Source organism: Hemitrygon akajei, chromosome 2 (genome assembly GCF_048418815.1).
Source record: "Hemitrygon akajei chromosome 2, sHemAka1.3, whole genome shotgun sequence".
Classification (NCBI taxonomy): Eukaryota; Metazoa; Chordata; class Chondrichthyes; order Myliobatiformes; family Dasyatidae; genus Hemitrygon; species Hemitrygon akajei.
Window position 1 is genome coordinate 196668787 of NC_133125.1, and position 26391 is coordinate 196695177.

The 26391-nt window shown below is 45.8% G+C and overlaps 1 protein-coding gene across 2 annotated transcripts in view; it reads right to left on the reverse strand.

Annotated features, from left to right (window-relative positions):
- Nucleotides 1–26391, reverse strand: part of vps52 (VPS52 subunit of GARP complex) — a 126941-nt gene that overhangs the window by 29062 nt on the left and 71488 nt on the right. For both annotated transcript variants that reach the window (XM_073034622.1, XM_073034631.1), the window contains 5 exons: nucleotides 22862–22994; nucleotides 21822–21879; nucleotides 17905–18038; nucleotides 12154–12309; nucleotides 6679–6797 (listed from right to left, as the gene is read on the reverse strand). In XM_073034622.1, the coding sequence (XP_072890723.1) occupies nucleotides 6679–6797; nucleotides 12154–12309; nucleotides 17905–18038; nucleotides 21822–21879; nucleotides 22862–22994 (600 nt within the window). The remainder of the gene's footprint in view (nucleotides 1–6678; nucleotides 6798–12153; nucleotides 12310–17904; nucleotides 18039–21821; nucleotides 21880–22861; nucleotides 22995–26391) is intronic.

Here is a 26391-nt window from a genome sequence, read left to right on the forward strand (position 1 = left end):
CAAAATAAACTTAAATAATAAAAATAAATATTTACAATAATGAACTTATGCTTTCCATTCTTGCACATAGTCAATGATTTCAGTACGATTGGCAAATAAGTGGAAGGGAGTGCAGAGATTTACCAGGATGCTGTCTGGATCGGTGACCATGTCCTATGAGGATAGGTTGAGCAAGCTGGGGCTTTTCTCTTTGAAGCAAAGGAGGATAATAGGTGGCTTGATAGAGGTGCACAAGATGATGAGGCGTAGATCAAGAGGACAGACAAAGACTCTTTCCCAGGGTAGAAAGGGCTAATACAAGGGGGTATTATTTCATGACACATACCGGTGATAATAAACCTGATTCTGAGCAAATTGTAAGGTGATTGGAGGGAAGTACATGGTGGGGGGGATGGAGGAGATGACAGAGGTAGTTTTTTTTATATACACAGAGTGAAGGGTGTGTGGAACGCTGTGTCAGGGATGATGGTAAAAGCAACTGCATTAAGGATATTAAAGATAGGCACATGGAGGGCTTTCTAAGATGGGAAGGGTTATATTGATCTTGGATCAAGATCTATTGATCAAGATCTATTGATCTTGGTTATATTGATCTTGGAGTAGGGAAAAAGGTTGGCACACATCATGGGCTGAAACGCCTGTACTGCACTGTACAACTCGATGTTATGGTCTAGTCAGGGCTTTGTGTGGGGTAGACTGAGGAAGTGTAGTAGTGTATCAGACCTGGTTAAACCGCATATGGAGGGTTCAGTTCAGACTATCTGTAGGTCAGTAGGATCAGATAAACTTGTCCCCTGGTCAGCACAGACCCCTGGAAGTTTTAGACCATAGGATCATAAGATATAGGAGCAGAAATAGGCGAGTCTGCTCCACCATTCAATCATGGCTGATCCAATTCTTCCAGTCATCCCCACTCCCCTGCCTTCTCCCCATACCCTAATCGAGAGCCTATCTATCTCTGCCTTAAATGCACCCAATGACTTGGCCACCACTGCTGCTCATGACAACAAATTCCACAGATTTACCACCTTCTGACTAAAGTAATTTCTCCGCATCACAGTTCTAAATGAACGTCCTTTAATCCTGAAGTCGTGCCCTCTTGTCCTAGACTCCCCTACCATGGGAAATAACTGCCATATCTAATCTGTTCAGGCATTTTAACATTCAGAATGTTTCTATGAGATCCCCCTCATTCACCTGAACTCCAGGGAATACAGCCCAAGAGCTGCCAGATGTTCCCCTTTCATCCCTGGAATCATTCTTGTGAATCTTCTCTGAACCCTCTCCAATGTCTTATATTCTTTCTAAAATAAGGAGCCCAAAACTGCACGCAATACTCCAAGTGTGGTCTCTCAAGTACCTTATAGAGACTCATTATCACATCCCTGCTCTTATATTCTATACCTCTAGAAATGAATGCCAACATTACATTCACCTTCTTCTCAACTGACTCAACCTGGAGGTTAACCTTCAGGGTATCCTGCACAAAGACTCCCAAGTCCCTTTGCATCTTTGCATTTTGAATTCTCTCCCCATCTAAATAATAGTCTGCCTGTTGATTTCTTCCACCAAAGTGCATGACCATATACTTTCCAACATTGTATTTTATTTGCCACTTCTTTGTCCATTCCCCTAAACTATCTAAGCCTTTCTGCAGGCTCTCTGTTTCCTCAACACTACCCACTCCTCCACTCCATCTATCTTTGTATTATCGGCAAATTTAGCCACAAATCCATTAATACTGTAGTCCAAATCATTGACATACATTGTAAAAAGCAGCAGTTCCAACACCGACCGCTGTGGAACTCCACTGGTAACCAGCAGCCAGCCAGAATAGGATCCCTTTATTCCTACTCTCTGTTTTCTGCCGACCAGCCAATGCCCCACCCACACTAGTAACTTCCCTGTAATTCCATGGGGTCTTATCTTGCTAAGCAGCCTCATGTGCGGCACCTTGTCAAAAGCCTTCTGAAAATCCAAGTACACAACATCTACTACATCTCCTTTGTCTACCCTGCTTGTAATTTCCTCAAACAATTGCAGTAGGTTTGTTAGGCAGGATTTTCCTTTCAGGAAACCATGCTGGCATTGGCCTATCTTGTCATGTGCCTCCAGGTACTCTGTAATCTCATCCCTAACAATCGTTTCCAACAACTTCCTAACCACTGATGTCAGGCTGACAGGATAGTTTCCTTTCTGCTGCCTCCCAACCTTCTTAAATAGCAGAGTTACATTTGCAGTTTTCCAGTCATCCAGTACAATGCCAGGATCTAAAGATTCTTGAAAGATCATCGTTAACGCCTCCGTAATCTCTCCAGCTACTTCCTTCAGAACCCAAGGGTGCATTCCATCAGGTCCAGATTTATCCATCCTCAAACCATTAAGCTTCCTGTGCACCTTTTCAGTCATAATTTTCACTGCACAAACTTCACTTCTCTGACGCTCTTGAATGTCCGGTATATTGCAGGCGTCTTCCACTGCGAATACTGATGCAAAATACGCATTCAGTTCCTCTGCCATAACTGTGTCTCTCATTACAATATCTCCAGCATCATTTTCTATTGATCCTATATCTACCCTCAACTCTCTTTTACCCTTTATATACTTAAAAAAGCTTTTAGTATCTTCTTTGATATTAGCTGCCAGCTTCCTTTCATAATTGATCTTTTCCTTCCTAATGACCTTCTTAGTTTCCTTCTGCAAGTTTTTAAGAACTTCCCAATCCTCTATCTTCCCACTAGCTCTGGCTTCCTTGTATGCCCTCTCTTTTGCTTTTACTTTGGCTCTGACTTCACTTGTCAGTCACGGTAGTGTCTTTCTTCCATTTGAAAATTTCTTCTTATTTGGAATATATGTCTTGCATTTCCCTCATTTTTTGCAGGAATTCCAGCCATCCTGCAAATGTCCCTTTCCAGTCAACTTTGGCCATTTCCCCTCTCCTGCCACTGTAACTTCCTTTATCCTACTGAAATACCCACACACTGGATTTTATATTTACTCTCTCAAATTTCAATGTGAACTCGATCATGTTGTGATCACTGAACCCTAACGGTTCCTCAACCTTAAGCTCTCTTATCACCTCTGGATCATTGCATAACACCCAATCCAGCATAGCTGATCCCCTAGTGGGCTCAACAACAAGCTGTTCTAAAAAGCCATCCCTTTAGACATTCTACAAATTCTCTCTCCTGAGGTCCAATACTGACCTGGCTTTCCCAATCCACTTTCATGTTAAAATCCCCAACGATTATCATGACATTGCCTGTCTAACACGCCTTTTCTATCTCCTGCTGTAATTTATAATCCACATCCTGGCTGCTGTTTGGAAGCCTGTATACGACTGCCATTAGGGTCCTTTTACCCTTGGCATTCCTTAACTCAATCCATAGAGACTCTAAACCTTCCAATTCTATGTTATTCCTTTCTAATGATTTAATATTATTTCTTATACACAGAGACATACCACCCCCTCTGCCTACTAACCTATCTTTCCGATATACCATATATCCTTGGACGTTCAGCTCCCAATGGCAGCCATCCTTTAGCTAAGTTTCAGAGATGGCCACAACATCATATTTTCCCATCTGCAGCTGAATTTCAAGATCGTCCATTTTATTCCTTATGCTGTGTGCATTCAAATATAACATTTTCAGTCCAGTATTTGTTGCCTAGTGTTTTAACTGCACCATGTGTGATTAAGCCTCTCCTGCCTGTCCTTTCTATCATCTCTGTTGCACGCTATCTTCGATTTTGAGCTTAGAAAAATAGAGGGCTATGGGTAAGGACAGTTTCTATGCTTACAAGTAGATGATGGGTATAACATTAATGTAAGGAAGGACAAGCCAATGACTGGGTACAAACACAGACAAAGCAAAGAGTTAAATTGTACCACAGAGGAAGAATACAAATGAGCGAAGTATGCAGGACTGAAGGTGCTGTATTTAAATGCACGTAGCATTCAAATAAGGTGGGCAAACTCATGGCACAATTAGAGAATGGTTGGTATGACACTGTGGACATCACTGAGTCATGGCTGAAAGAAGGCCATAGTTGGGAGCTTAAAATCAAAGGATATGGTTTGTATTGAAAGGACAGGCAGGAAGGCATAGGCAATGGTGTGGCTCTGTTGGTAAGAGATGGAATTACACCTTTAGAAAAGGTGACATTGGGTCAGAGAATTTAATTTTTGTGGGTGTAGTTAAGAAATTGCAAGGGTAAAAAAAACTATTATAGGCCTCATATATAGGCCTCTAAGTGATAGCCAGGATGTGGGGTCGAGATTGCAAAGGGAACTGGAAAAAGCATGTAATAAGGGTAATGTCACAATTATAATGGGGGACATGGGGATTGGGAAAATCAGGTTGGCGGTGGATTGCAAGAGAGGGAAATTGTTGAATGCCTGCAAGATGGCTTTTTAGAGCAGCTTCTGCTTCAGCCTACTTGGGAAAGGCTATCTTTGATTGGGTGTTGTGTAATAAGCCAGATCTTATTCGGGAGTTCAACGTAAAGGAACCCTTAGGAGGCAGTGATCGTAATATGACTGAGTTCATACTGCAGTGTGAGAGGGAGAAGCACAAGTCAGATGTATCACAACAGAACAAAGGGGGAGTGAGGGGATGAGAGGGGAGTTTCCCCAGTTGGACTGGAGGAAGACACTGGTGGGGATGACAGCAGAGCAGAGGCGGCTGAACTTTTTGGAATAGTTCACAAGGTGCAAGACAGATAATGTCCCACAGAAGAAGCATGGGTAGGCAACTGCGTCTGGCAAGGAAAGTTAAGGACTGCATAAAAGCCAAGGAAAGAGCATATAAGGTAGCAAAAGTGAGTGAAAAGCTGGATGATTGGGAAGCTTTCAAAATCCAACAAAAGGCAACTAAAAAAACTATAAGAAGGGAGAAGATGAAATATGGGGGTGAACTAGGCAGTAATATTAAGCAGGATACAACTTTTTTTAGTTATATAAAGAGTAAAGAGTGTAGGCCTCCGTTAGTCTCGACTGACCATGGATTTGCACCTTGGAAAGTTTCCAGGGCGCAAGCCTGGGCAAGGTTTTTTTTATGGAAGACCGGCAGTTGCTCAAGCTGCAAGTCTCCCCTCTCCACACCACCAGTGTTGTCCAAGGGAAGGGCATTAGGACCCATACAGCTTGGTACCAGTGTCATCGCAGAGCAATGTGCGGTTAAGTGCCTTGCTCAAGGACACACATGCAGCCTCAGCCAAGGCTCGAACTAGTGACCTTCAGATAACTACACGAACACCGTAACCACTTGGCCACGTGCCAACACTAAAAGGGAGGTGAGAGTTGATATTGGACCACTGGAAAATGATGCTGGTGAGGTAGTAATGGGGGACAAAGAAATGGCAGATGAACTTATGGGTATTTTGCATCTGTCTTCACTGTGGAAGACACTAGCAGTGTGACAGAGGTCCATGACGGTCAGGGAGCAGGAGTGAGTGCCATTGCTATTACAAAAGAAAAAGTACTAGGCAAACTCAAAAGTCTTGTGGGTAAGTCCCCAGGGCCAGATGGACTACATCCCAGAATCCCGAGAGAGGTTGCATTGGTCAACTATGACCTTCTGTCAGCCACAACTCAGTGATACCACAACAATATACCAACCAATCTCTAATTGCACCACATGTTCATTCACCTTATTCTGAATGCTACCTGCATTTAAATACAGCACCTTCAGTCCTGAATTCTTTTATCCTTTTGAATTTTGCCTCTGTGGTACAATTTAACTCTGCTCTGTTGTCATTTGTACCCAATCACTGGCCGATTGGTAAGAAGCTGTTCCTAAGACATTGCATTCAGCCTCCTATACCTCCTTCACGATGGGAGCAATGAGAAGAGGGCATCTCCCAGACTGTGAGGGTCTTCATGGTGGATGCCACCATCTCAAGCCATTACCTTTCATGACATAAGTCAGTAAAAATAACACTGATTTTGCATTCTGGAGCAGGGTGGGATATTGAGACTGGATCTGAGATTTGAGGAATGGGTAACAGTGTGATTTTATTCCGGGAGGGGGAGAAGATTGGAGAATAGGGAACAGGTAACTGTGATTTTACCCCAGAGGGAGAGTGGATCGGAGATTTGGGGAATGGGTAACAGAGTGATTTTACACCGGGGGGGAGTGGATCGGAGATTTGGGGAATGGGTAACTGTGATTTTACCCAAGAGGGAGAGTGGATTGGAGATTTGGGGAATGGGTAACAGAGTGATTTAACCCCACAGGGGGAGTGGATTGGAGATTTGGGGAATGGATAACAGAGTGATTTTACACTGGGGGGCGGATTGGAGATTTGGGGAATGGGTAACAGAGTGATTTTACCCCAGAGAGTGGATCAGAGATTTGGGGAATGGGTTACAGAGTGATTTTACCCCAGAGGGAGAGTGGATCGGAGATTTGGGGAATGGGTAACAGAGTGATTTTACCCCAGAGGGGGAGTGGATTGGAGATTTGGGGAATGGGTAACAAGAGTGATTTTGCCACAGAGGGAGAGTGGATTGGAGATTTGGGGAATGGGTTACAGAGTGATTTTACCACAGAGGGGGAGTGGATCAGAGATTTGGGGAACATTTCACAGTCCATTTTTCTATCTCCACGGATACTGACTGACTTGCCAGCTGTTTCAGTGTCACATAGTTTCTCTAACACTTAAACCGTTAATTACTTATCGACAGCAGGGACATTTCGCTTTGCCATGATGGTCTTGAAGCGGAGGATGATGTGGATGCACAGGAAGATAGCAATACTGTCAAAGCTATCGGCAACATAGGTATCCATGTGTTTCTGAAAGAAAGAGAAATTATAAACAGTAACTGAGCCACCAACACGAAGCAATAGGTAAAGTCTCCCAGCGCTCATTGTCATCTTGATCGAACCTCCCACATTTATTTATTTATTTAGAGATGCAATGTGGAACAGGCCCCTCTGGCCTCTTAAGCTCAACAAGTTACCAACTGGACCCTAGCCTATAAATTTATCTACTAACTGTTACGTTTTTGGACTGTGGGAGGAAACCACAGCACTCGGAGGAAACCCATGCGCACAAAGAAAACATACAAACTTGCTGGAACTGAACTCCAAACTCAGGCGCCCTGAGTGGAAGTAACATGAGACTAACCACTATGCTACCGTGACACCCAACTGCCCCAGAATGGCTGGTGACGTTGTATCGGATTCAGCCACACCACTGTACACACTGAGACTGAGTACAAAGAAAAGCATATGAATGGGTCTTAGGGAAAGGGCCTCAGTTATAAGGAAAGACTGAATGGGTTAGAATTTCATTCCCCAGAACATAGAAGATTGAGGGGAGATTTGATAGAGGTATACACAATTATGAGGAGTATAGATAGGGTAGATGCAAGCAACTTTTGCCACAGAGGTTGGGTGAGAATACAACTAGAGGTCATGCATTAAGGGTAGAAGGTGAAATGTTTAAGGGGAACATGAGGGGAAACTTCTTCACTCAGAGGGTGGAGAGAGTATAGAATGAGCTACCTGCCAAATGGTGGATGAAACTTTGACTTCATCGTTCAAGAGAAGTTTGAATAGGTACGTGGATGGTAGGGCTATGGTCTGGATGCAGGTCAATGGAAGTAGGCAGTTTAAATGGTTTGACATGGACTAAATGGGCCAAAAGGCCTGTTTCTGAGCTGTAGTTTTCTATGGCTTGTTCATTAACCAGCAGTGCACAATACCGCTTACCACAGCTATGTTGCCCTGACAACTCAGCCCCTGGTTTCTGGGACAGATCACGTTACCTCGGTTGGCACTGAAGTTGAAGTAGTAAATTGGATTAGACATTGGCTTTGTGTGAGGAGCCAGAGTAGATGATTGCTTCTCAGACTGGAGGCCTGCGACTAATGGAGTGCCATGGGGATCAGAGCTGGGTCTGTTGTTGTTTGTCACCTGTATCAATGTACTGGATGGCAATGCTGTTAACTGGATCAGCAAATTTGTGGATGAAAGTCAGCCCCGGTTTCTGGGACACAAGATCATGTTATCCCAGCTCCCCAAGGTGAAAATACTGTTCTGGTTTTTTCAGCAATAGTTTGGAGAAAAAGCATGAACAGTGGGTCCAGGGAGGACTCAGGTCCAAGATTGTTTTGTGCACTGTGTTAATCAAACAACCCAGTACATCGACCCTAATCAGGAGAAATGATGTAACAGAGTGTTTACAACCCTGGCCATAAACACTAGAGATTCTGCAGATGCTGGAAATCCAGAGCAACACATTTAAAAGACTGGAGGAACTTGGCAGGTCTGGCAACCCCAATGGAGGGGAATAAACAGTTGACATTTTGGCCTAAGATTCTTCATCAGGACTTCTCAGGATTCACCAGTCCTGATGCAGGGCCTCAGCTGGAAACACTGACTGCTTCCCACCCTCCATACATGCTGCCTGACCTGCTGGGTTGCTCCAGATTTTGTATGTGCAGCCCTGGCTGAGCTGAGGACTACTGTAAATGTGCGATGGTTTCTTTCGAACTTATAGTCTTTTAACATCTTTGGACTATTTTCACTGTGCCCATGGTCTGTTTTTTTAAATCAATTATGCTATTGTTTGCACTGTTGTAACTATGTGGTTTTGTGCAGGTCTTGTAGCTTTAGTTTTTGGTCTTGTTTTGTCTGGTGGGATTTGAAGCTCCTTTCCGGGGAACACGCTAAGATGGTAGCGTGATATTAATACGCAGCAGCCTCTCCGGACTCTGGTTTGGGGATTGCCAAACGTATGTGGATTTTCTGGTGTAGTCTATTTTGTCATATGCTTTTGTGATATCATTCTGGAGGAACGTTGTCTCATTTTTTAACTGCATTGCATTTGTGGTTTCTAAATGACAATAATCTGAATCTGATTGAAATGTGAAGAGTCCATTTGGCTTTCATGAACAATAACTCAATAGTGAGGGGAAAGCCTGGTATATTTTCCACATACAAGGTTAAATCTCACAGATGTCACCATCATTAAGGAACCCCATCACCCAGGACATGCCTTTTCTCAGTCCTTCCATCAGGGAGGAGGTACAGGAGCCTGAAAGCACACATCAGTATTTTAGGAAAAGCTTCTTCCACCCTGCCATCAGATTTCTGAACAATTGATGAGCACTACCTCACTACATTGGCTCTTTTTATACACCAGCTCATTAATACAAATATCTAATCATGCAGCAGCAACTCATTGAATAAAAGCAGGCATACATGGTCAAGAGGTTCAGTTGGTACCTGTGGCCATGAAGTGATTATTAGGGTCAGGACGGTTTGAGTATCTCAGAAACCGCTGATTTCCGGGTGTTTTCAAAGAAACATAGAAAACCTACAGTGCCATACAGGCCCTTCGGCCCACAAAGCTGTGCCGAACACGTCCTTACCTGAGAAATTACCAAGGGTTACCCATACCCCTCTATTTTCCTAAGCTCCATGTACCTGTCCAGGAGTCACTTAAAAGACCCTATTGTATCCGCCTCCACTACTATCGCCGGCAGCCCATTCCACGCACTCACCACTTTCCGCAAAAAAAACTTACCCCCGACATCTCCTCTTTACCTACTTCCAGGCACCTTAAAACTGTGTCCTCTCATGCTAGCCATTTCAGCCCTGGGGAAAAAGCCCCTGACGATCCACATGATCAATGCCTCTCATCATTTTATACACCTCTATCAGGTCACCTCTCATCCTCCATTGCTCCAATGAAAATAGGCCAAGTTCACCCAACCTATTCTCATAAGGCATGCTCCCCAATCCAGGTAACATCCTTGTAAATCTCCTCTGCATCCTGTCTATGGATTCCACATCCTTCTATAGCGAGGCGACCAGAACTGAGCACAGTACTCCAAGTGGCATCTGACCAGGGTCCTATATAGCTGCAACGTTACCTCTCAGCTCCTAAACTCAATCCCTCGATTGATGAAGTCCAATGCACCATATGCCTTCTTAACCACAGAGTCAACCTGCACAGCAGCCTTGAATGTCCTATGGACTCAGACCCCAAGATCCCTCTGATCCTCCACACTGCCAAGAGTCTTACCATTAATACTATATTCTACCATCATATTTGACCTACCAAAATGAACCATTTCACACTTAACTAGGTTGAACTCCATCTGCCACGTCTCAGCCCATTTTTGCATCCTATCGATGTCCTGCTGTAAACTCTGACTGCCTTCCACACTATCCACAACACCCCCAACCTTTATGTCATCAGCAAATTTACTAACCCATCCTTCCACTTCTTCATCTAGGTCATTTATAAAAATCACGAAGAGTGAGGTTCCCAGAACAGATCCCTGAGGCACACCACTGGTCACAAACCTCCATGCAGAATATGACCCGTCTACAATTACTCATTCCCTTCTATGGGCAAGCCATTTCTGGATCCCTAAAGCAATGTCCCCTTGCATCCCATGCCTCCTTACTTTCCAATAAGCCTTGCATGGGGTACCTTATCAAATGCCTTGCTGAAATCCATATACACTACATCTACTGCTCTACCATCATCAATGTGTTTAGTCACATCCTCAAAAATTTCAATCAGGCTCATAAGGCACGACCTGCCTTTCACAAAACCATGCTGACTATTCCTAATCATATTATACCTCTCCAAATGTACATAAATCCTGCTTCTCAGGATCTTCTCCATCAACTTACCAACCACTGAAGTAAGACTCTCTGGCCTATGATTTCCTGGGCTATCTCTACTCCCTTTCTTAAATAATGGAACAACATCTGCAACCTTCCAATCCTCTGGAACCTCTCCCGTCCCCATTGATGATGCAAAGAACATTGCCAGAGGCTCAGCAATCTCTTCCCTCACCTCCCACAGTAGCCTGGGGTATATCTCACCTGGTCCAGATGACTTATCCAACTTGATGTTTTCCAGAAGCTCCTGCATATCACCTTCCTTAATATCTACATGCCCAATCTTTTCAGTCCGCTGCAAGTCATCCCTACAATTGCCAAGATCCTCTTCCGTAGTGAATACTGAAGCAAAGTATTCATTAAGTACCTCTGCTATCTGCTCCGGTTCCATACACACTTTACCACTGTTACACTTGATTGGTCCTACTCTCTTACATCTTATCCTCTTGCTTGTAAATTACTTGTAGGATGCCTTGGGGATTTCCTTAATCCTGTCTGCCAAGGCCTTCTCATGGCCCCTTCTGGCTTTCCTACTTTCTTGAGCTCCTTCCTGCGAGCCTTCTAATCTTCTAGCTCTCTATCATTGCCTAGCTTTCTGAACCTTTCTTAAGCTCTTCTTTTCTTCTTGACTAGATTTACAACAACCTTTGTACACCACGGTTCCTGTACCCTACATTCTTTCCCTGTCTCATTGGAACGTACCTATGCAGAACTCCACACAAATATCCCCCGAACATTTACCACATTTCTTCCGTGCATTTCCCTGAGAACATCAGTTTCCAATTTATGCTTCCAAGTTACTACATGATAGCCTCATATTTCCCCTAACTCCAGTTAAACGCTTTCCGAACTTGTCTGTTCCTATCCCTCTCCAAAGGTATGGTAAAGGAGATAGAGTTGTGATCACTACCTCCAAAATACTCTACCAGGTTTATTTCCCAATACCAGATCAAGTACAGCCTCTCCTCTTGTAGGCTTATCTCTATATTCTGTCAAGAAAGCTTCTTGAACACACCTAACAAACTCCACCCCATCTAAACCCCTCGGTCTAGGGACATGCCAATCAATATTTGGGAAATTAAGATCTCCCAGCACAACAATTACATCTTTCCAGAATCTCATGAACAACAATCTCTAGAATTGACAGAGAATGATGCGAAAAAAATGATGAACAGCAGGTTTGTGGTCAAAAATGCCTCGTTAAGTCAGAGAAGATTGGTTCAGGCTGGCAGCAGAGTGACAGCAACAATTAAACAATGCATTGCAGAAGGGAGTCTCTGAACACACAACAATTTGAACCTTGAAGTGGATGGGCCACAGCAACAAAACAGCACACTGGGTTCCACGCCTGTACCAAATAAAATTACCACTGATTGTATATATCTTAATTATGATTTATAGTGATATTTTGTGTATTCCAATATATTGCTGCGTCAAAACAACAAATTTGCAGTGAAAATCACGCCACCATAGGAGGAGTTTGGTTCTGTAAGCATCAAATTACCAAGAACATGGTGAGAGTCTTCCCCATGACGGCGTTGAAGAGGTCCTGAGCAGAGTTCCCAGTCACCATGAAGAAATCGCAGAGGAAGAGGTATTCCCGGCAGCTGTTATCGAGGAGAGCATAATGCTGACTGCGGAACAGACTCTCAAAGGGATACTGAGGGGTGAACAGATTGGTGTCACATGGTAAGCATATCAAATGGTTAAAAGCAAATTATTTTACCAGTCACCAGATTTTCTTAAAAGGCTTCCAGATTCAGATTTATTTATCAAATATACATCGAAACAAACAGTGAAATACAAGCAACAGATTTCAAATCTGAATATGAATGAGAACAGTCAGCAGTCCTGACGGGGTTGGCAGTGAGTCTCGGGGTCAGAGGACTGTGGAGGTATAGTCCTGGAGTTCAAAGCCCCATGATCAGGAAAACAGTCATGAAGCAATAAGTTTTGATTTGACAAAAGCCATCAGAATCCAGGGACCCAGTCGCTTGGTCAGCGTGTCAGGAAGTTAGAATCCAATGTCTACACTTCTGAGAGTCCAGCCCAGGGAATGGAGTTTGGAGGGGTGACGTCTATGTGTCTGAGAGACCAAGCCAGGGAATAGAGGTTGGAGGGGTGATGTCTACATCTCTGTGAGTCCAGACCACGGAATAGTGTTGAAGACCTGATGTATACGTGTCTGAAACACCAGGCCAGGAACTGAAGGTTGAAGACCTGATGTACACGTGTCTGAAACTCCAGGCCAGGAACTGAAGGTTGAAGACCTGATGTACACGTGTCTGAAACTCCAGGCCAGGAACTGGAGGTCGGAGGCATGATGTCAGATCTATCAGTAGAAAGAATCAGGCCCAACACAGACCTGTGGAACGTCACTATTCACCGGCAGCCAGCCAGAAAAGGCTTCCTTCCTTCCATTGTCACTCCACTCTTCAAGAAGAGAGAGAGACAATAGAAAGGAAACCATTGGCCAGTTATCTGACCTCAGTGGTTGGGAAGATGTTGGAGTCCATTTTAAGGACGAGGTCTCAGGGTACTTGGAGGCACATGATAAAATAGGCCATAGTCAACATGGTTTCCTCAAGGGAAAACCTTGCCTGACAAATCTGTTAGAATTCTATGAAGAAATAACAAACAGGATAGACAAAGGAGAATCGGTTGATGTTGTGCACTTGCATTTTCAGAAGGCCTTTGACAAGGTGGCACACACGAGGCTACTTAACAAGCTACGAGCCCATGGAATTACAGGAAAGATTCTAGCATGGATACAGTAGTGGCTGATTGGCAGGAGGCAAAGAGTAGCATTGAAGGACACACGAGGAAATCGGCAGATGCTGGAAATGTGTGTTGCTAGTATTGAAGGAAGCCTTTTCTTGCTGGCTGCCAGTGAATAATGGTGTTCCACAGAGGTTTGTGTTGGGACCGATTCATTTTACATTATATGTCAATGATTTGAATGATAGAATTGATGGCTTTATTGAAAAGTTTGCATATGATATGAAGATAGACGGAGGGACAGCTGGTTTTGAAGAAGTAGAGAGGCTACAGAAGGACAGACAAATTAGGAGAATAGGCGAAGAAATGGCAGATGGAATACAGTGTTGGGGAGTGTATGGTCATGCACTTTGGCAGAAGAAATGAAAAGCTGTGAGTCTGTGGTGAGGAAGACAAATGTAATGTCAGCGTTCATTTCAAGGGGACTAAAATATAAAAACAAGGATGTGATGTTGAGACCGATAAAGCACTGGTGAGGCCTCCCATGGAGCACTGTGAGCACGATTGGGCCATTTATCTTATGCTGAAATTGGAAAGGGTTCAAAAGAGGTTTACAAAAATGATTCCTGGACTAAATGGTTTGTCATATGAGTAGTGTTTGACGGCTCTGGGCCTGTATTCACCAGAATTCACAAGAATGAGGGGTGACTCAATTGAAACCTATCGAATGGTGAAAGGCCTTAATAGAGTGGATGTGGAGAGGATGTTCTTATGGTGGGAGAGTCTAAAACCAGAGGACACAGCCTTAGGATAGAGGGGAATCCTTTTAGCACACAGATAAGGAGCAATTTCTTCAGCCAGAGAGTGGTGAATCTGTGGAATTCTTTGCCGCAGGCGGCTGTGAAGGCCAAGTCTTTATGTATATTTAAGACAGAGGTTGATAGATTCTTTATTGGTCAGGGCATGAAGGCATATGGAGAAAGGGCAGGAGACTGGGGCTGAGAGAAAAATTGGATCCGCCACAATGAAATGGCAAGCTGATGCAATGAGCCAAATGAACTAATTCTGCTCCTATATCATACGATCTTATGTTATAAGTCCAGGCCAGGAACTGGATGTTGGAGGCTTGATGTCTACGTCTGGGAGTCAAGATCAGGGAATGGAGGTTGAAACGGTGATGTCTACATGTCTGAGAGTCCAGGCCAGGGAATGGAGGTTGGAGGGGTGATGTCTTCGTGACTGAGAGTCCAGGCCAGGGAATGGAGGTTGGAGGGGTGATGTCTAAATGTCTGAGAGTCCGGGACAGGGAATGGAGGTTGGAGGGGTGATGTCTGAGTGTCTGAGAGTCCAGGCCAGGGAATGGAGGTTGGAGGGGTGATGTCTGAGTGTCTGAGAGTCCAGGCCAGGGAATGGAGGTTGGAGGGGTGATGTCTTCGTGTCTGAGAGTCCAGGCCAGGGAATGGAGGTTGGAGGGGTGATGTCTTCGTGTCTGAGAGTCCAGGCCAGGGAATTGAGGTTGGAGGGGTGATGTCTTTGTGTGTGAGAGTCCAAGACAGGGAATGGAGGTTGGAGGGGTGATGTCTGAGTGTCTGAGAGTCCAGGCCAGGGAATTGAGGTTGGAGGGGTGATGTCTTTGTGTCTGAGAGTCCAGGCCAGGGAATGGAGGTTGGAGGGGTGATGTCTTTGTGTCTCAGAGTCCAGGCCAGGGAATGGAGGTTGGGGGGGTGATGTCTTCGTGTCTGAGAGTCCAGGACAGGGAATGGAGGTTGGAGGGGTGATGTCTACATGTCTGCTAGTCCAGGACAGGGAATGGAGGTTGGAGGGGTGATGTCTACATGTCTGAGAGTCCAGGACAGGGAATGGAGGTTGGAGGGGTGATGGCTGCATTTCTGGGAGTCCAGGACAGGGAATGGAGATTGGAGGGGTGATGTCTGAGTGTCTGAGAGTCCAGGCCAGGGAATGGAGGTTGGAGGGGTGATGTCTTTGTGTCTGAGAGTCCAGGACAGGGAATGGAGGTTGAAGCGGTGATGTCTGAGAGTCCAGGCCAGGTTGGAGGGGTGATGTCTGAGTGTCTGAGAGTCCAGGCCGGGATATGGAGGTTGGAGGGGTGATGTCTGAGTGTCTGAGAGTCCTGGCCGGGGATTGGAGGTTGGAGGGGTGATGTCTTCGTGTCTGAGAGTCCAGGCCAGGGAATGGAGGTTGGAGGGTTGATGTCTGAGTGTCTGAGAGTCCAGGCCAGGGAATGGAGATTGGAGGGGTGATGTCTTTGTGTCTGAGAGTCCAGGACAGGGAATGGAGGTTGGAGGGGTGATGTCTACGTGTCTGAGAGTCCAGGCCGGGGAATGGAGGTTGGAAGGGTCATGTCTTTGTGTCTGAGAGTCCAGGCCGGAGAATGGATGTTGGAGGGGTCATGTCTTCGTGTCTGAGAGTCCAGGCCAGGGAATGGAGGTTGGAGGGGTGACGTCTGAGAGTCCAGGCCAGGAAATGGAGGTTGGAGGGGTGATGTCTTCGTGTCTGAGAGTCCAGGCCAGGGAATTGAGGTTGGAGGGGTGATGTCTTTGTGTGTGAGAGTCCAAGACAGGGAATGGAGGTTGGAGGGGTGATGTCTGAGTGTCTGAGAGTCCAGGCCAGGGAATTGAGGTTGGAGGGGTGATGTCTTTGTGTCTGAGAGTCCAGGACAGGGAATGGAGGTTGGAGGGGTGATGTCTGAGTGTCTGAGAGTCCAGGCCAGGGAATGGAGGTTGGAGGGGTGATGTCTGAGTGTCTGAGAGTCCAGGCCAGGGAATGGAGGTTGGAGGGGTGATGTCTTCGTGTCTGAGAGTCCAGGCCAGGGAATGGAGGTTGGAGGGGTGATGTCTTCGTGTCTGAGAGTCCAGGCCAGGGAATTGAGGTTGGAGGGGTGATGTCTTTGTGTGTGAGAGTCCAAGACAGGGAATGGAGGTTGGAGGGGTGATGTCTGAGTGTCTGAGAGTCCAGGCCAGGGAATTGAGGTTGGAGGGGTGATGTCTTTGTGTCTGAGAGTCCAGGCCAGGGAATGGAGGTTGGAGGGGTGATGTCTTTGTGTCTCAGAGTCCAGGCCAGGGAATGGAGGTTGGGGGGGTGATGTCTTCGTGTCTGAGAGTCCAGGACAGGGAATGGAGGTTGGAGGGGTGATGTCTACATGTCTGCTAGTCCAGGACAGGGAATGGAGGTTGGAGGGGTGATGTCTACATGTCTGAGAGTCCAGGACAGGGAATGGAGGTTGGAGGGGTGATGGCTGCATTTCTGGGAGTCCAGGACAGGGAATGGAGATTGGAGGGGTGATGTCTGAGTGTCTGAGAGTCCAGGCCAGGGAATGGAGGTTGGAGGGGTGATGTCTTTGTGTCTGAGAGTCCAGGCCAGGGAATGGAGATTGGAGGGGTGATGTCTTTGTGTCTGAGAGTCCAGGACAGGGAATGGAGGTTGGAGGGGTGATGTCTACGTGTCTGAGAGTCCAGGCCGGGGAATGGAGGTTGGAAGGGTCATGTCTTTGTGTCTGAGAGTCCAGGCCGGAGAATGGATGTTGGAGGGGTCATGTCTTCGTGTCTGAGAGTCCAGGCCAGGGAATGGAGGTTGGAGGGGTGACGTCTGAGAGTCCAGGCCAGGAAATGGAGGTTGGAGGGGTGATGTCTACATGCCTGAGAGTCCGGGACAGGGAATGGAGGTTGAAACGGTGATGTCCTCGTGTCTGAGAGTCCAGGACAGGGAATGGAGGTTGGAGGGGTGATGTCTGAGTGTCTGAGTGTCCAGGCCAGGGAATGGAGGTTGAAGGGGTCATGTCTTCGTGTCTGAGAGTCCAGGACAGGGAATGGAGGTTGGAGGGGTCATGTCTTCGTGTCTGAGAGTCCAGGACAGGGAATGGAGGTTGGAGGGGTGATGTCTGAGTGTCTGAGTGTCCAGGCCAGGGAATGGAGGTTGGAGGGGTCATGTCTTCGTGTCTGAGAGTCCAGGCCGGAGAATGGATGTTGGAGGGGTCATGTCTTCGTGTCTGAGAGTCCAGGACAGGGAATGGAGGTTGGAGGGGTGATGTCTGAGAGTCCAGGCCAGGAAATGGAGGTTGAAACGGTGATGTCTTCGTGTCTGAGAGTCCGGGACAGGGAATGTAGGTTGGAGGGGTGATGTCTTCGTGTCTGAGAGTCCGGGACAGGGAATGGAGGTTGGAGGGGTGATGTCTTCGTGTCTGAGAGTCCAGGCCAGAGAATGAGAGTAGAAGTCTGAAGGAATGGGTTCAGGGGTCAGTGGCCAGAGGCGACCTTTCCTGGGGTTGGAGGCTCATCTGTGTGTGTGTGAACGGCTGGGAAGGGCACTTGGCTTGCTACTGTTATGTTGTTGTGTTATTCTGCCAAGCATTGTGGGATTGCTACGATGGCACTGGCACATGTGGCAACATTTACAGGCTGTCTCCAGCACATCTTTAGAGTTGTGCTGGTCCTTGATGCAAACGACATATTTCACTGTATGGTTCCCCTGTGCATGTCATAAATACGTCTGAATATCAGTCTGACGAGGCCAAGCTTACCCGAGTATCGTTCTTCTGTGCTGCATGGGGCACTATGATGGGCGCTTCCAGTTCCGATGGCACGATCACGTTACCTCGGTTTCCCAAGGTAAAAATAGTGTTGCGGTTTTTCAGCGATGGTTTGGAGAAAAAGCGTGAACAGTGAGTCAAGGATTAAAAAAAACTACTGAATTAACCAAGCTGCAGTCAAAGGCAGAGAGTACTCGGGTCAAAGATTGTTTTGTGTACTGTTCTTATCAAACAGGGCCAGAACATCGACCCTAATCAGAAATTCTGCATCAGTTTACCACGCTGGCCATAAACACGAGATTCTGCAGATACTGGAAATGCAGAGCAACACAGAGCAGGTTTGATGAAGGGAGGGCTTGGGTATAAAGTGTTGACTGTTTATTCCTCTCCATAGATTCCGCCTGACATGCTGTGTTCACCAGCAGTGCGTTTACAATCCGGGCCATAACACAATATATTCTGCACAGACCCTCTCTCCATCAGTCCGAAGTTTCAACTGTTTATTTCTCTCCTCAGATGCTGCCTGAGGTGCTGTGTTCCCCCAGCATTGTGTTTAATTCCTGGCATCTGCCTTACTGAAGCCAACTAGGGACTAAAGAGTCAGAAGAGCTTAAAGAGACCTGGGCTAGTTAACTCACAGTGGCTGCAGGGTCTGTTTCTGTGCTCCGTCACCCCAGTTCAGACCAACCCAACACTCTTCCTCACCACTGAAGAGAAAGACACTCACCGGTTTCTCCATGACTAAAAACTCACCGATCAAGGTTCTTTGACTATTGAAATCTATCTCATTAAACCTATCAAATTTTGAAAGGCCTCAATAGAGAGCACGTGGAGAGTATGTTTCCGATAATGGGGGAGTCTTGGACCAGACGCAACAGACTGAGAGTAGGCAGTATGCTGTAAGGGTCATTAAACCTTCACCCACTGGCCTATCATTCCACACACCCAACCACCACTAATTTATCATCTCCTGCCAGTCACTGTATGTACACATTCCTGTGGCAAGCGTCACTTTATGGACATTTAATCAATCTCTGCATGTAAAACTCAACTTATGTATTTAAATTTATTGTGTTTTTTAAAATTTCTAGTGTGTTCTTTATCTTACTGTGTTTTTTTATGCTGCATTGGATAACAATTATCTCATTCTCCTTTACACTTGTCTACTGGAAATGACATCAAACCATCCTGATTCTTGAATTTTACACGAAATGGGCTTTGTATTATCTTAGATAGATAGATAGATAGATACTTTATTCATCCCCATGGGGAAATTCAACTTTTTTTCCAATGTCCCATACACTTGTTGTAGCAAAACTAATTACATACTCAACTCAGTAAAAAATATGATATGCATCTAAATCACTATCTCAAAAAGCATTAATAATAGCTTTTAAAAAGTTCTTAAGTCCTGGCGGTAGAATTGTAAAGCCTAATGGCATTGGGGAGTATTGACCTCTTCATCCTGTCTGAGGAGCATTGCATCGATAGTAACCTGTCGCTGAAACTGCTTCTCTGTCTCTGGATGGTGCTATGTAGAGGATGTTCAGAGTTATCCATAATTGACCGTAGCCTACTCAGCGCCCTTCGCTCAGCTACCGATGTTAAACTCTCCAGTACTTTGCCCACGACAGAGCCTGCCTTCCTTACCAGCTTATTAAGACGTGAGGCGTCCCTCTTCTTAATGCTTCCTCCCCAACACGCCACCACAAAGAAGAGGGCGCTCTCCACAACTGACCTATAGAACATCTTCAGCATCTCACTACAGACATTGAATGACGCCAACCTTCTTAGGAAGTACAGTCGACTCTGTGCCTTCCTGCACAAGGCATCTGTGTTGGCAGTCCAGTCTAGCTTCTCGTCTAACTGTACTCCCAGATACTTGTAGGTCTTAACCTGCTCCACACATTCTCCATTAATGATCACTGGCTCCATATGAGGCCTAGATCTCCTAAAGTCCACCACCATCTCCTTGGTCTTGGTGATATTGAGACGCAGGTAGTTTGAGTTGCACCATATCACAAAGTCCTGTATCAGTTTCCTATACTCCTCCTCCTGTCCATTCCTGACACACCCCACTCTTGTTCTAATTGGGCCCTTCTTTGTAAAAACTATGCAGTAATTTATGTTTAATTCCTGTTTTCTCGACGTTGTTGCTTTTATAATGTTATGTGCTGCAGGTTTTCATTGCACCTGAGAACTTTTATGTGTAAATGACAGAAACACCACTTTTCCTTCACAGCACCACAGCAGAGAACCAGGCCTTCTGGCACATCTAGTCCATGTCCATGTGTTTGTCTGTCTAATCCTACTGACCTCTCTCAGTCCTGGCACAGCGTTTCGACCCAAAACTTTGATAATTCCTTCCACTCCAAGATCATCCTAACTCACCCTTCCCTTCCACCCTTCCACATAATGCTCCATTTCTCTGTCATACAAGCCTTCTAAATGTCTATAATGTGTAGCACCACCCCTGATAGGGCATTCCACACACGCACCACTGTGTATAAAAAACCATCTTTAACATTCCCTCTCTATGTTCCTCCAATCTCACAGTAGCCATTTCTGCCCTGTTGTCCACTCTATAAATAAAGTTATTATTATTATTTTTGTTAAAGTCCTGGAGTTTATAACTAGGGAACTTTGAACATAAAATAGTACAGGCACTTCAGTCCACAATGTTCAGCCAACCCTTCAATCTACTCCAAGATCAATCTAATTCTTCTCTCACACATAACCCTCCATGTTTCTATCATCCGTGTGCCTACCTAAGAGTCTCTTAAAGGTCCCTAAAGCATCTGCCTGTTCCCACCACTCCCGGCAGCGTGCTCCACACACCCACCACAGTCTGTGTTAAACACAGGAAGTGGAATGCACTGCCAGAGGTGTGGTAGAAACAGATACATTAGGGACAATAAGGGCACCCGTAGATAGGCACATGGATGAAAGAAAAACAGAGGGTTATGTGGGAGAGACGAACTAGATCAATGCTGGAATAGTGTGCTGTGCTGTGTTGTTCTATGTTCGATCATCTTGACTGGGGTCAGGCTTGAGAGGCCAGCTGGCCTGCTTCTGCTCCTACTGTCTATTGTATCTCTGTCCTGACCTCAATGTTACCCTTATCCAGCCCCACTGAACACATCATGGGATCACCAACACACCTGAAAAGCAGCTTTGCATAAACTGTTTGCTACACTCCCTGCATTGCCACAGCAGCTATTCTCCAAGTGCCTCTGACCAGCAGGAAGGGATTTTTGGAATGATGTTATTTGTAATTCATTCATTATAACTACCATAATAGGGGTGGCACAATAGTCTAATACTATTACAGCACCAGTGACCCGAGTTCCATTCTGCTGCTGTCTGTATGTTCTCCGTGTGACCATGTGGATTTCCTCCCATATTCCAAAGATACACTGCACAGTAGGTTAACTGGTCTCAAGGGTGGAACTGAGCAGCATGAGCTCACTGGCCTGTTACTGTGCTGCATCTCTAGAGAAATAAATGACAACTACTCCTCAGCTTTCAACGGAGCTCCTTAACTATATGTGTTGTGTTTAATGTGGGATGCTGGGGCTGAGGTGGGAGATTCCCTGAGACCTGCTGCCTGTCACACAGAATCCCTTTCCTGACCACAAGTGATGACATTCAGACTTCCCCACTCCCTGTCCACACCCCTTTAAGCTGGAGCCAATTGAGTTTGGCCAGTTCTGACAGAGTTTCTGCCGTCAACTCCATGGCAGGCTCAGTTGTAAGGTGTTTTGTAAAGACAGTGAAAACTGCATACCATGGAAATGCAAAATCCATTCTTCAGGTAATCATGCCTACTTTGTATGTTCAGGGAGGTTCAGTAGTGTCACCGGCATCACCTTGCAACAGTACTTACAGTCAACGCTGACAAAGGATATCTTTCTTTGCTGTGTCCTCCACTCCCATCAGATCATCCTTATCAGCCACCTCCTCGTACTTGAGGGAGGGAGAAGGTTAGTCAGATTAGATTACAGACCCCAAACGTCTTTGAATTTGTCAACTAACATCCTCACGGAAAATGCAACTGGTGGAAGGGGATATGACCTCAGCCCCAAGCCCCACCTCCATCCACCCTGAACACACATCTCACCCCAACAACAATCACCAAACTATCCCATCATAAAGCCTCCCACGCCAATACACCACCAAAACCCATCCTACAATCAACCAATCAACCGTTCCCACCCCAACACAACATGCCACCAATACCTTACCCCACATCAACCCATCAACTCATTCCAACAACACTCATCTCAACGACAACACACCACCAAATAACCCACCCAACAAAAACCCACCCCACACACAACCCATCAATTCCTCCCATCCCAACACCCAGTTCAATGCCAACATACCACCAAATCACCCCATCAAAAACTTACCCTACACCCAACAAATCAGCCAATCCCACCCCAACTCTAACACACCACTAAGTTACCTCACCAAAAGCACAACCCACAGTCAACACATCAACTCATTCCACCCAACATCCATCCATCGCCAACACACCAACAAAAAGCCAGAAACCCCTCCTACCCCAACACCAATAAAACCGCCAGACACAACCTGAAACCCACCTCAATGCGAACACAACAAATTACACCACCCAACCAAAACCTCACCCCAGACTCAACCCACCAACCCCTCCCACCTCACTGCAAACACACCAAATTACCCAATCCCACTCAACACATAAACGCCGACTGCAGCATCCACCTCAATGCCAACATCCACTCCTCACCTTACCCACCCATCAACCCTTTTCAAACCAATACCCTTCTTAACACCAACACCCATCAAACCATGCCATACACAACCGATGCAATCAACTTCCACCCCCACCCAAACAGGCCACACCCTTAACCCTTTCCCCATCTCAACCCCACCTATATCCTCCCTGGACTGTGAGGTCTCTGACCTGCACTTTCATCAGGCGACTGCTGTACGACTTGAAGTAGGATAGGTAGATCTTGCTCATGGTGTCGACGTACTCATCCCGGATCTCCTTCGCCACATGCCGCTCATTTGCCAGCAGAAACTGGTAGAAGAACCTGATAGGGATACCAGAGCAGCTCAGTCAGGGCAGAGGACGGGGGTGGGGGGGTAGGGGCAGAGAAAAGGAGGGAGGGCACTTTTCTCAGATCTTAAGAAGAAAATCTGAGTGAGCTAGGACTGTTCTAGGTTGAGTCAATGCTACTGACTCACAACTGCACTGCCAGAAACAAACCAAACCGTATCATCCAGTTCACCATTGAAACAACAGTGACTGGCCTCATTGGCAGCAATGATAAGTCAGCATACAGAGAGGCTTGTCAAATGGTGTGAGAATAATAACGAGTCTCATTGTGGACAAGACAAAGGAGATGATGGTGGACTTCAGGAAGGTACAGGTTAACCATTGCACATCAAGGACCCTGCTGTAGAGAGAGTGAAGGGTACAAAGTTCCTTGGTGTGCACATAATAGATGATCTAACCTAGACCCACAACACATCCTCATTAATCAGGAAGGCTCAGTCGCATCAGCACTTTGAGGAGAATGAGGTGTGGGAGGTCCCCTACTCCCACTCTAACAAATTCCCACAGGAGTCCTGTCTGGCTGCATCATTGTGTGGTAAAGAAGCAGCAAGGCATCAGGCAGCAAGACCTTGCAGAGGATCACTGGGGTCTTGCTTCCCCCTGTTTGTGACCGTTACCAGCAGCATTGTAGATGAAGGCCCCAAAGCACTTTTGAAGATTACCACCCAACCCACAATCTCTGTGACGCAGCACAATCAGACAGGAATTACAGGACTATGATTGCCACACTGGGTAACAGCTTCTTCCCTCAGGCTGTGAAACTAATAAACTCGTCACTAGAACAGCAGCGAGCTTTCTAATGCTTACTGTACTATTTCCATGTGCTGCACTACATGCATTTTGAATGCTATTTTAATTAAATCATTTGTGATAATCTTTTGTTATGTGTGCTGGGTGTGATAGATGTTTTGTGGGTGTACTGTGGTCTGACTCATTGTTTACATATATGCACAATCAGATGACAATAAACGTGAACTGGAAGAGGCACAGATAGTGTGAATAGCCAGTGCCTTTTCCCCAGGGTGCAAATGGCTAATTGGAGGGGAATATAATGTTAAGGAGATTGGAGGACAGTTTATGGGATGACAGAAGTAGGAGGATTTTTTGTACACAGAGTGTGGTGGGTGTGTGGAAAGCATTGCCAGGGGTGGCAGTAGAGGTAGGTACATTAGAGGCATTTAAAAGACTTAGATAGACACGTGGAGTATAAAAAAATGAAGGGTTTTGAAGGGAGGGAAGGGTTATTTTGATCTTGGAGTCCAATAAAGTGTTAGCACAATACCATGGGTCGAAAGACATGTACAGTGCTGTAGTGTTCCCTGTTCAATGACACGGGACAGTGAGGGCTAGGTCAGAGAAAGGAAGAACACAGCCAAGCAAGGAGAGTGAAGTGAGTCAGATTCTCACCAGACACAGGCAACAGACAGGCTGAAATCAGTCTTGGAAGGATGACGAGGCTTTGGGGAGGGTGCAGAAGAGATTTACCAGGATGCCGCCTGGATTATAGGGCATGTGCTCTCTCAAAAGGCTAGATAGATGGGTTGTTTTCTCTGGAGCAGTGAAAGCCGAGGGGCCCAAAACTGTTGACAATACTCCAAGAGTGGCCTGACTAGTGTCTTATAAAGGCTCAGCATTATCTCCTTGCTTTTATATTCTATTCCCCTTGAAATAAAAGCCAATAATGTATTTGCCTTCTTTACCACAGTCTCAACCTGTAAATGAACCATCTGGGAGTCTTGCACGAGGACTCCAAAGTCCCTCTGCACCTCTGATGTTTGAACCTTCTCCCCATTTAGATAATAGTCCGCACTATTGTTCCTTTTACCAAAATGAATTACCATACAGCTCCCAACACCTGTATTCCACCTGCCGCTTCTTTTGCCCATTCTTCCAACTTGTCCAAGTGCCACTGCAATCACGTGCTTCCTCAGCACTATCTACCCCTACACCCATCTTTGTATCATCCACAAACTTTACCATAAAGCCATCAATTCAAATCAGCCTGCACATTAATCTTCAGGCAATCCTGCATGAGGATTCCCAAGTCCCTTTGCCTCTCAGATTTTTTAATTTTCTCTCCATTTAGAAAAAAGTCTACGCTTTTATTTCTTCTACCAAAGTGCACGACCATACACTTGATGATACTGTATTTCATCTGCTACTTCTTTGCTCATTCTCTTAATCTCTGAAAGAAACTGCAGAAGGTTGTAAATCTAGTCAGCTCCATCTTGGGTGCTAGCCTACAAAGTACCCAGGACATCTTCACGGAGCGGTGTCTCAGAAAGGCAGCATCCATTCTTAAGGACCTCCAGCACCCTTTTCTCGCTGTTACCATCAGGGAGGAGGTACAGAAGCCTGAAGGCACACACTCAGCGATTCAGGAACAGCTTCTTCCCCTCTGCCATCCCGATTCCTAAATGCACATTGAACCCTACCTCACTTCTTTTTAATACACAGTATTTCTGTTTTTGCATGTTTTAAAAATCTATTCAATATACATATACTGTAATTGATTTACTTAATTTTTAAAATTTTATTTGTTAATTTTTTCTGGTCTATATTATATATTGCTTGAACTGCTGCTGTTAACAAATTTCACGCCACATGCTGGTGATGATAAACCTGATTCTGTCTAAATCCTTTTGCAGACACTCTACTTGCCCCTCTACACTTATTCTGATCTAAATGGATGCCTCTCTAGTCTGAGGCTGTGCCCTATGGTCTCAGACCCCCGCACTATTGGGTGCATGCAGACAATAAGGTGCAAAGGCTTTGACAAGGCTCCATATTATCATATAAAGAACTGTACAATAATCTTATAACAGCGGGGTGGAAGCTGTTCTTGAGACTGGTGGTGCATGCTTTCAGCTTCTGCCGACTGGGGGAGAGGAGAAGAGAGGATGTCTGGGGTGGATGCAGCCTGTGATTATTCTGACAGCTTTACTGGAGCAGTGGGCAGTGCAGACCAAGCCAAGGAGGAGAGGCTAGCGTCCATGATGGAAAAGAACACATCAGTCAGAAATAGCCTCACCTGTACATCGTCAGTGAATTTGGGAAGGACAGGGATGTATCTCCCCTGTACATCGTCAGTGAATTTGGGAAGGAGAGGGATATATCTCCCCTGTACATCGTCAGTGAATTTGGGAAGGAGAGGGATGCATCTCCCCTGTACATCGTCAGTGAATCTGGGAAGGAGAGGGATGCATCTCCCCTGTACATCGTCAGTGAATCTGGGAAGGAGAGGGATGTATCTCCCCTGTACATCGTCAGTGAATTTGGGAAGGAGAGGGATGTATCTCCCCTGTACATCGTCAGCGAATTTGGGAAGGAGAGGGATGTATCTCCCCTGTACATCGTCAGCGAATTTGGGA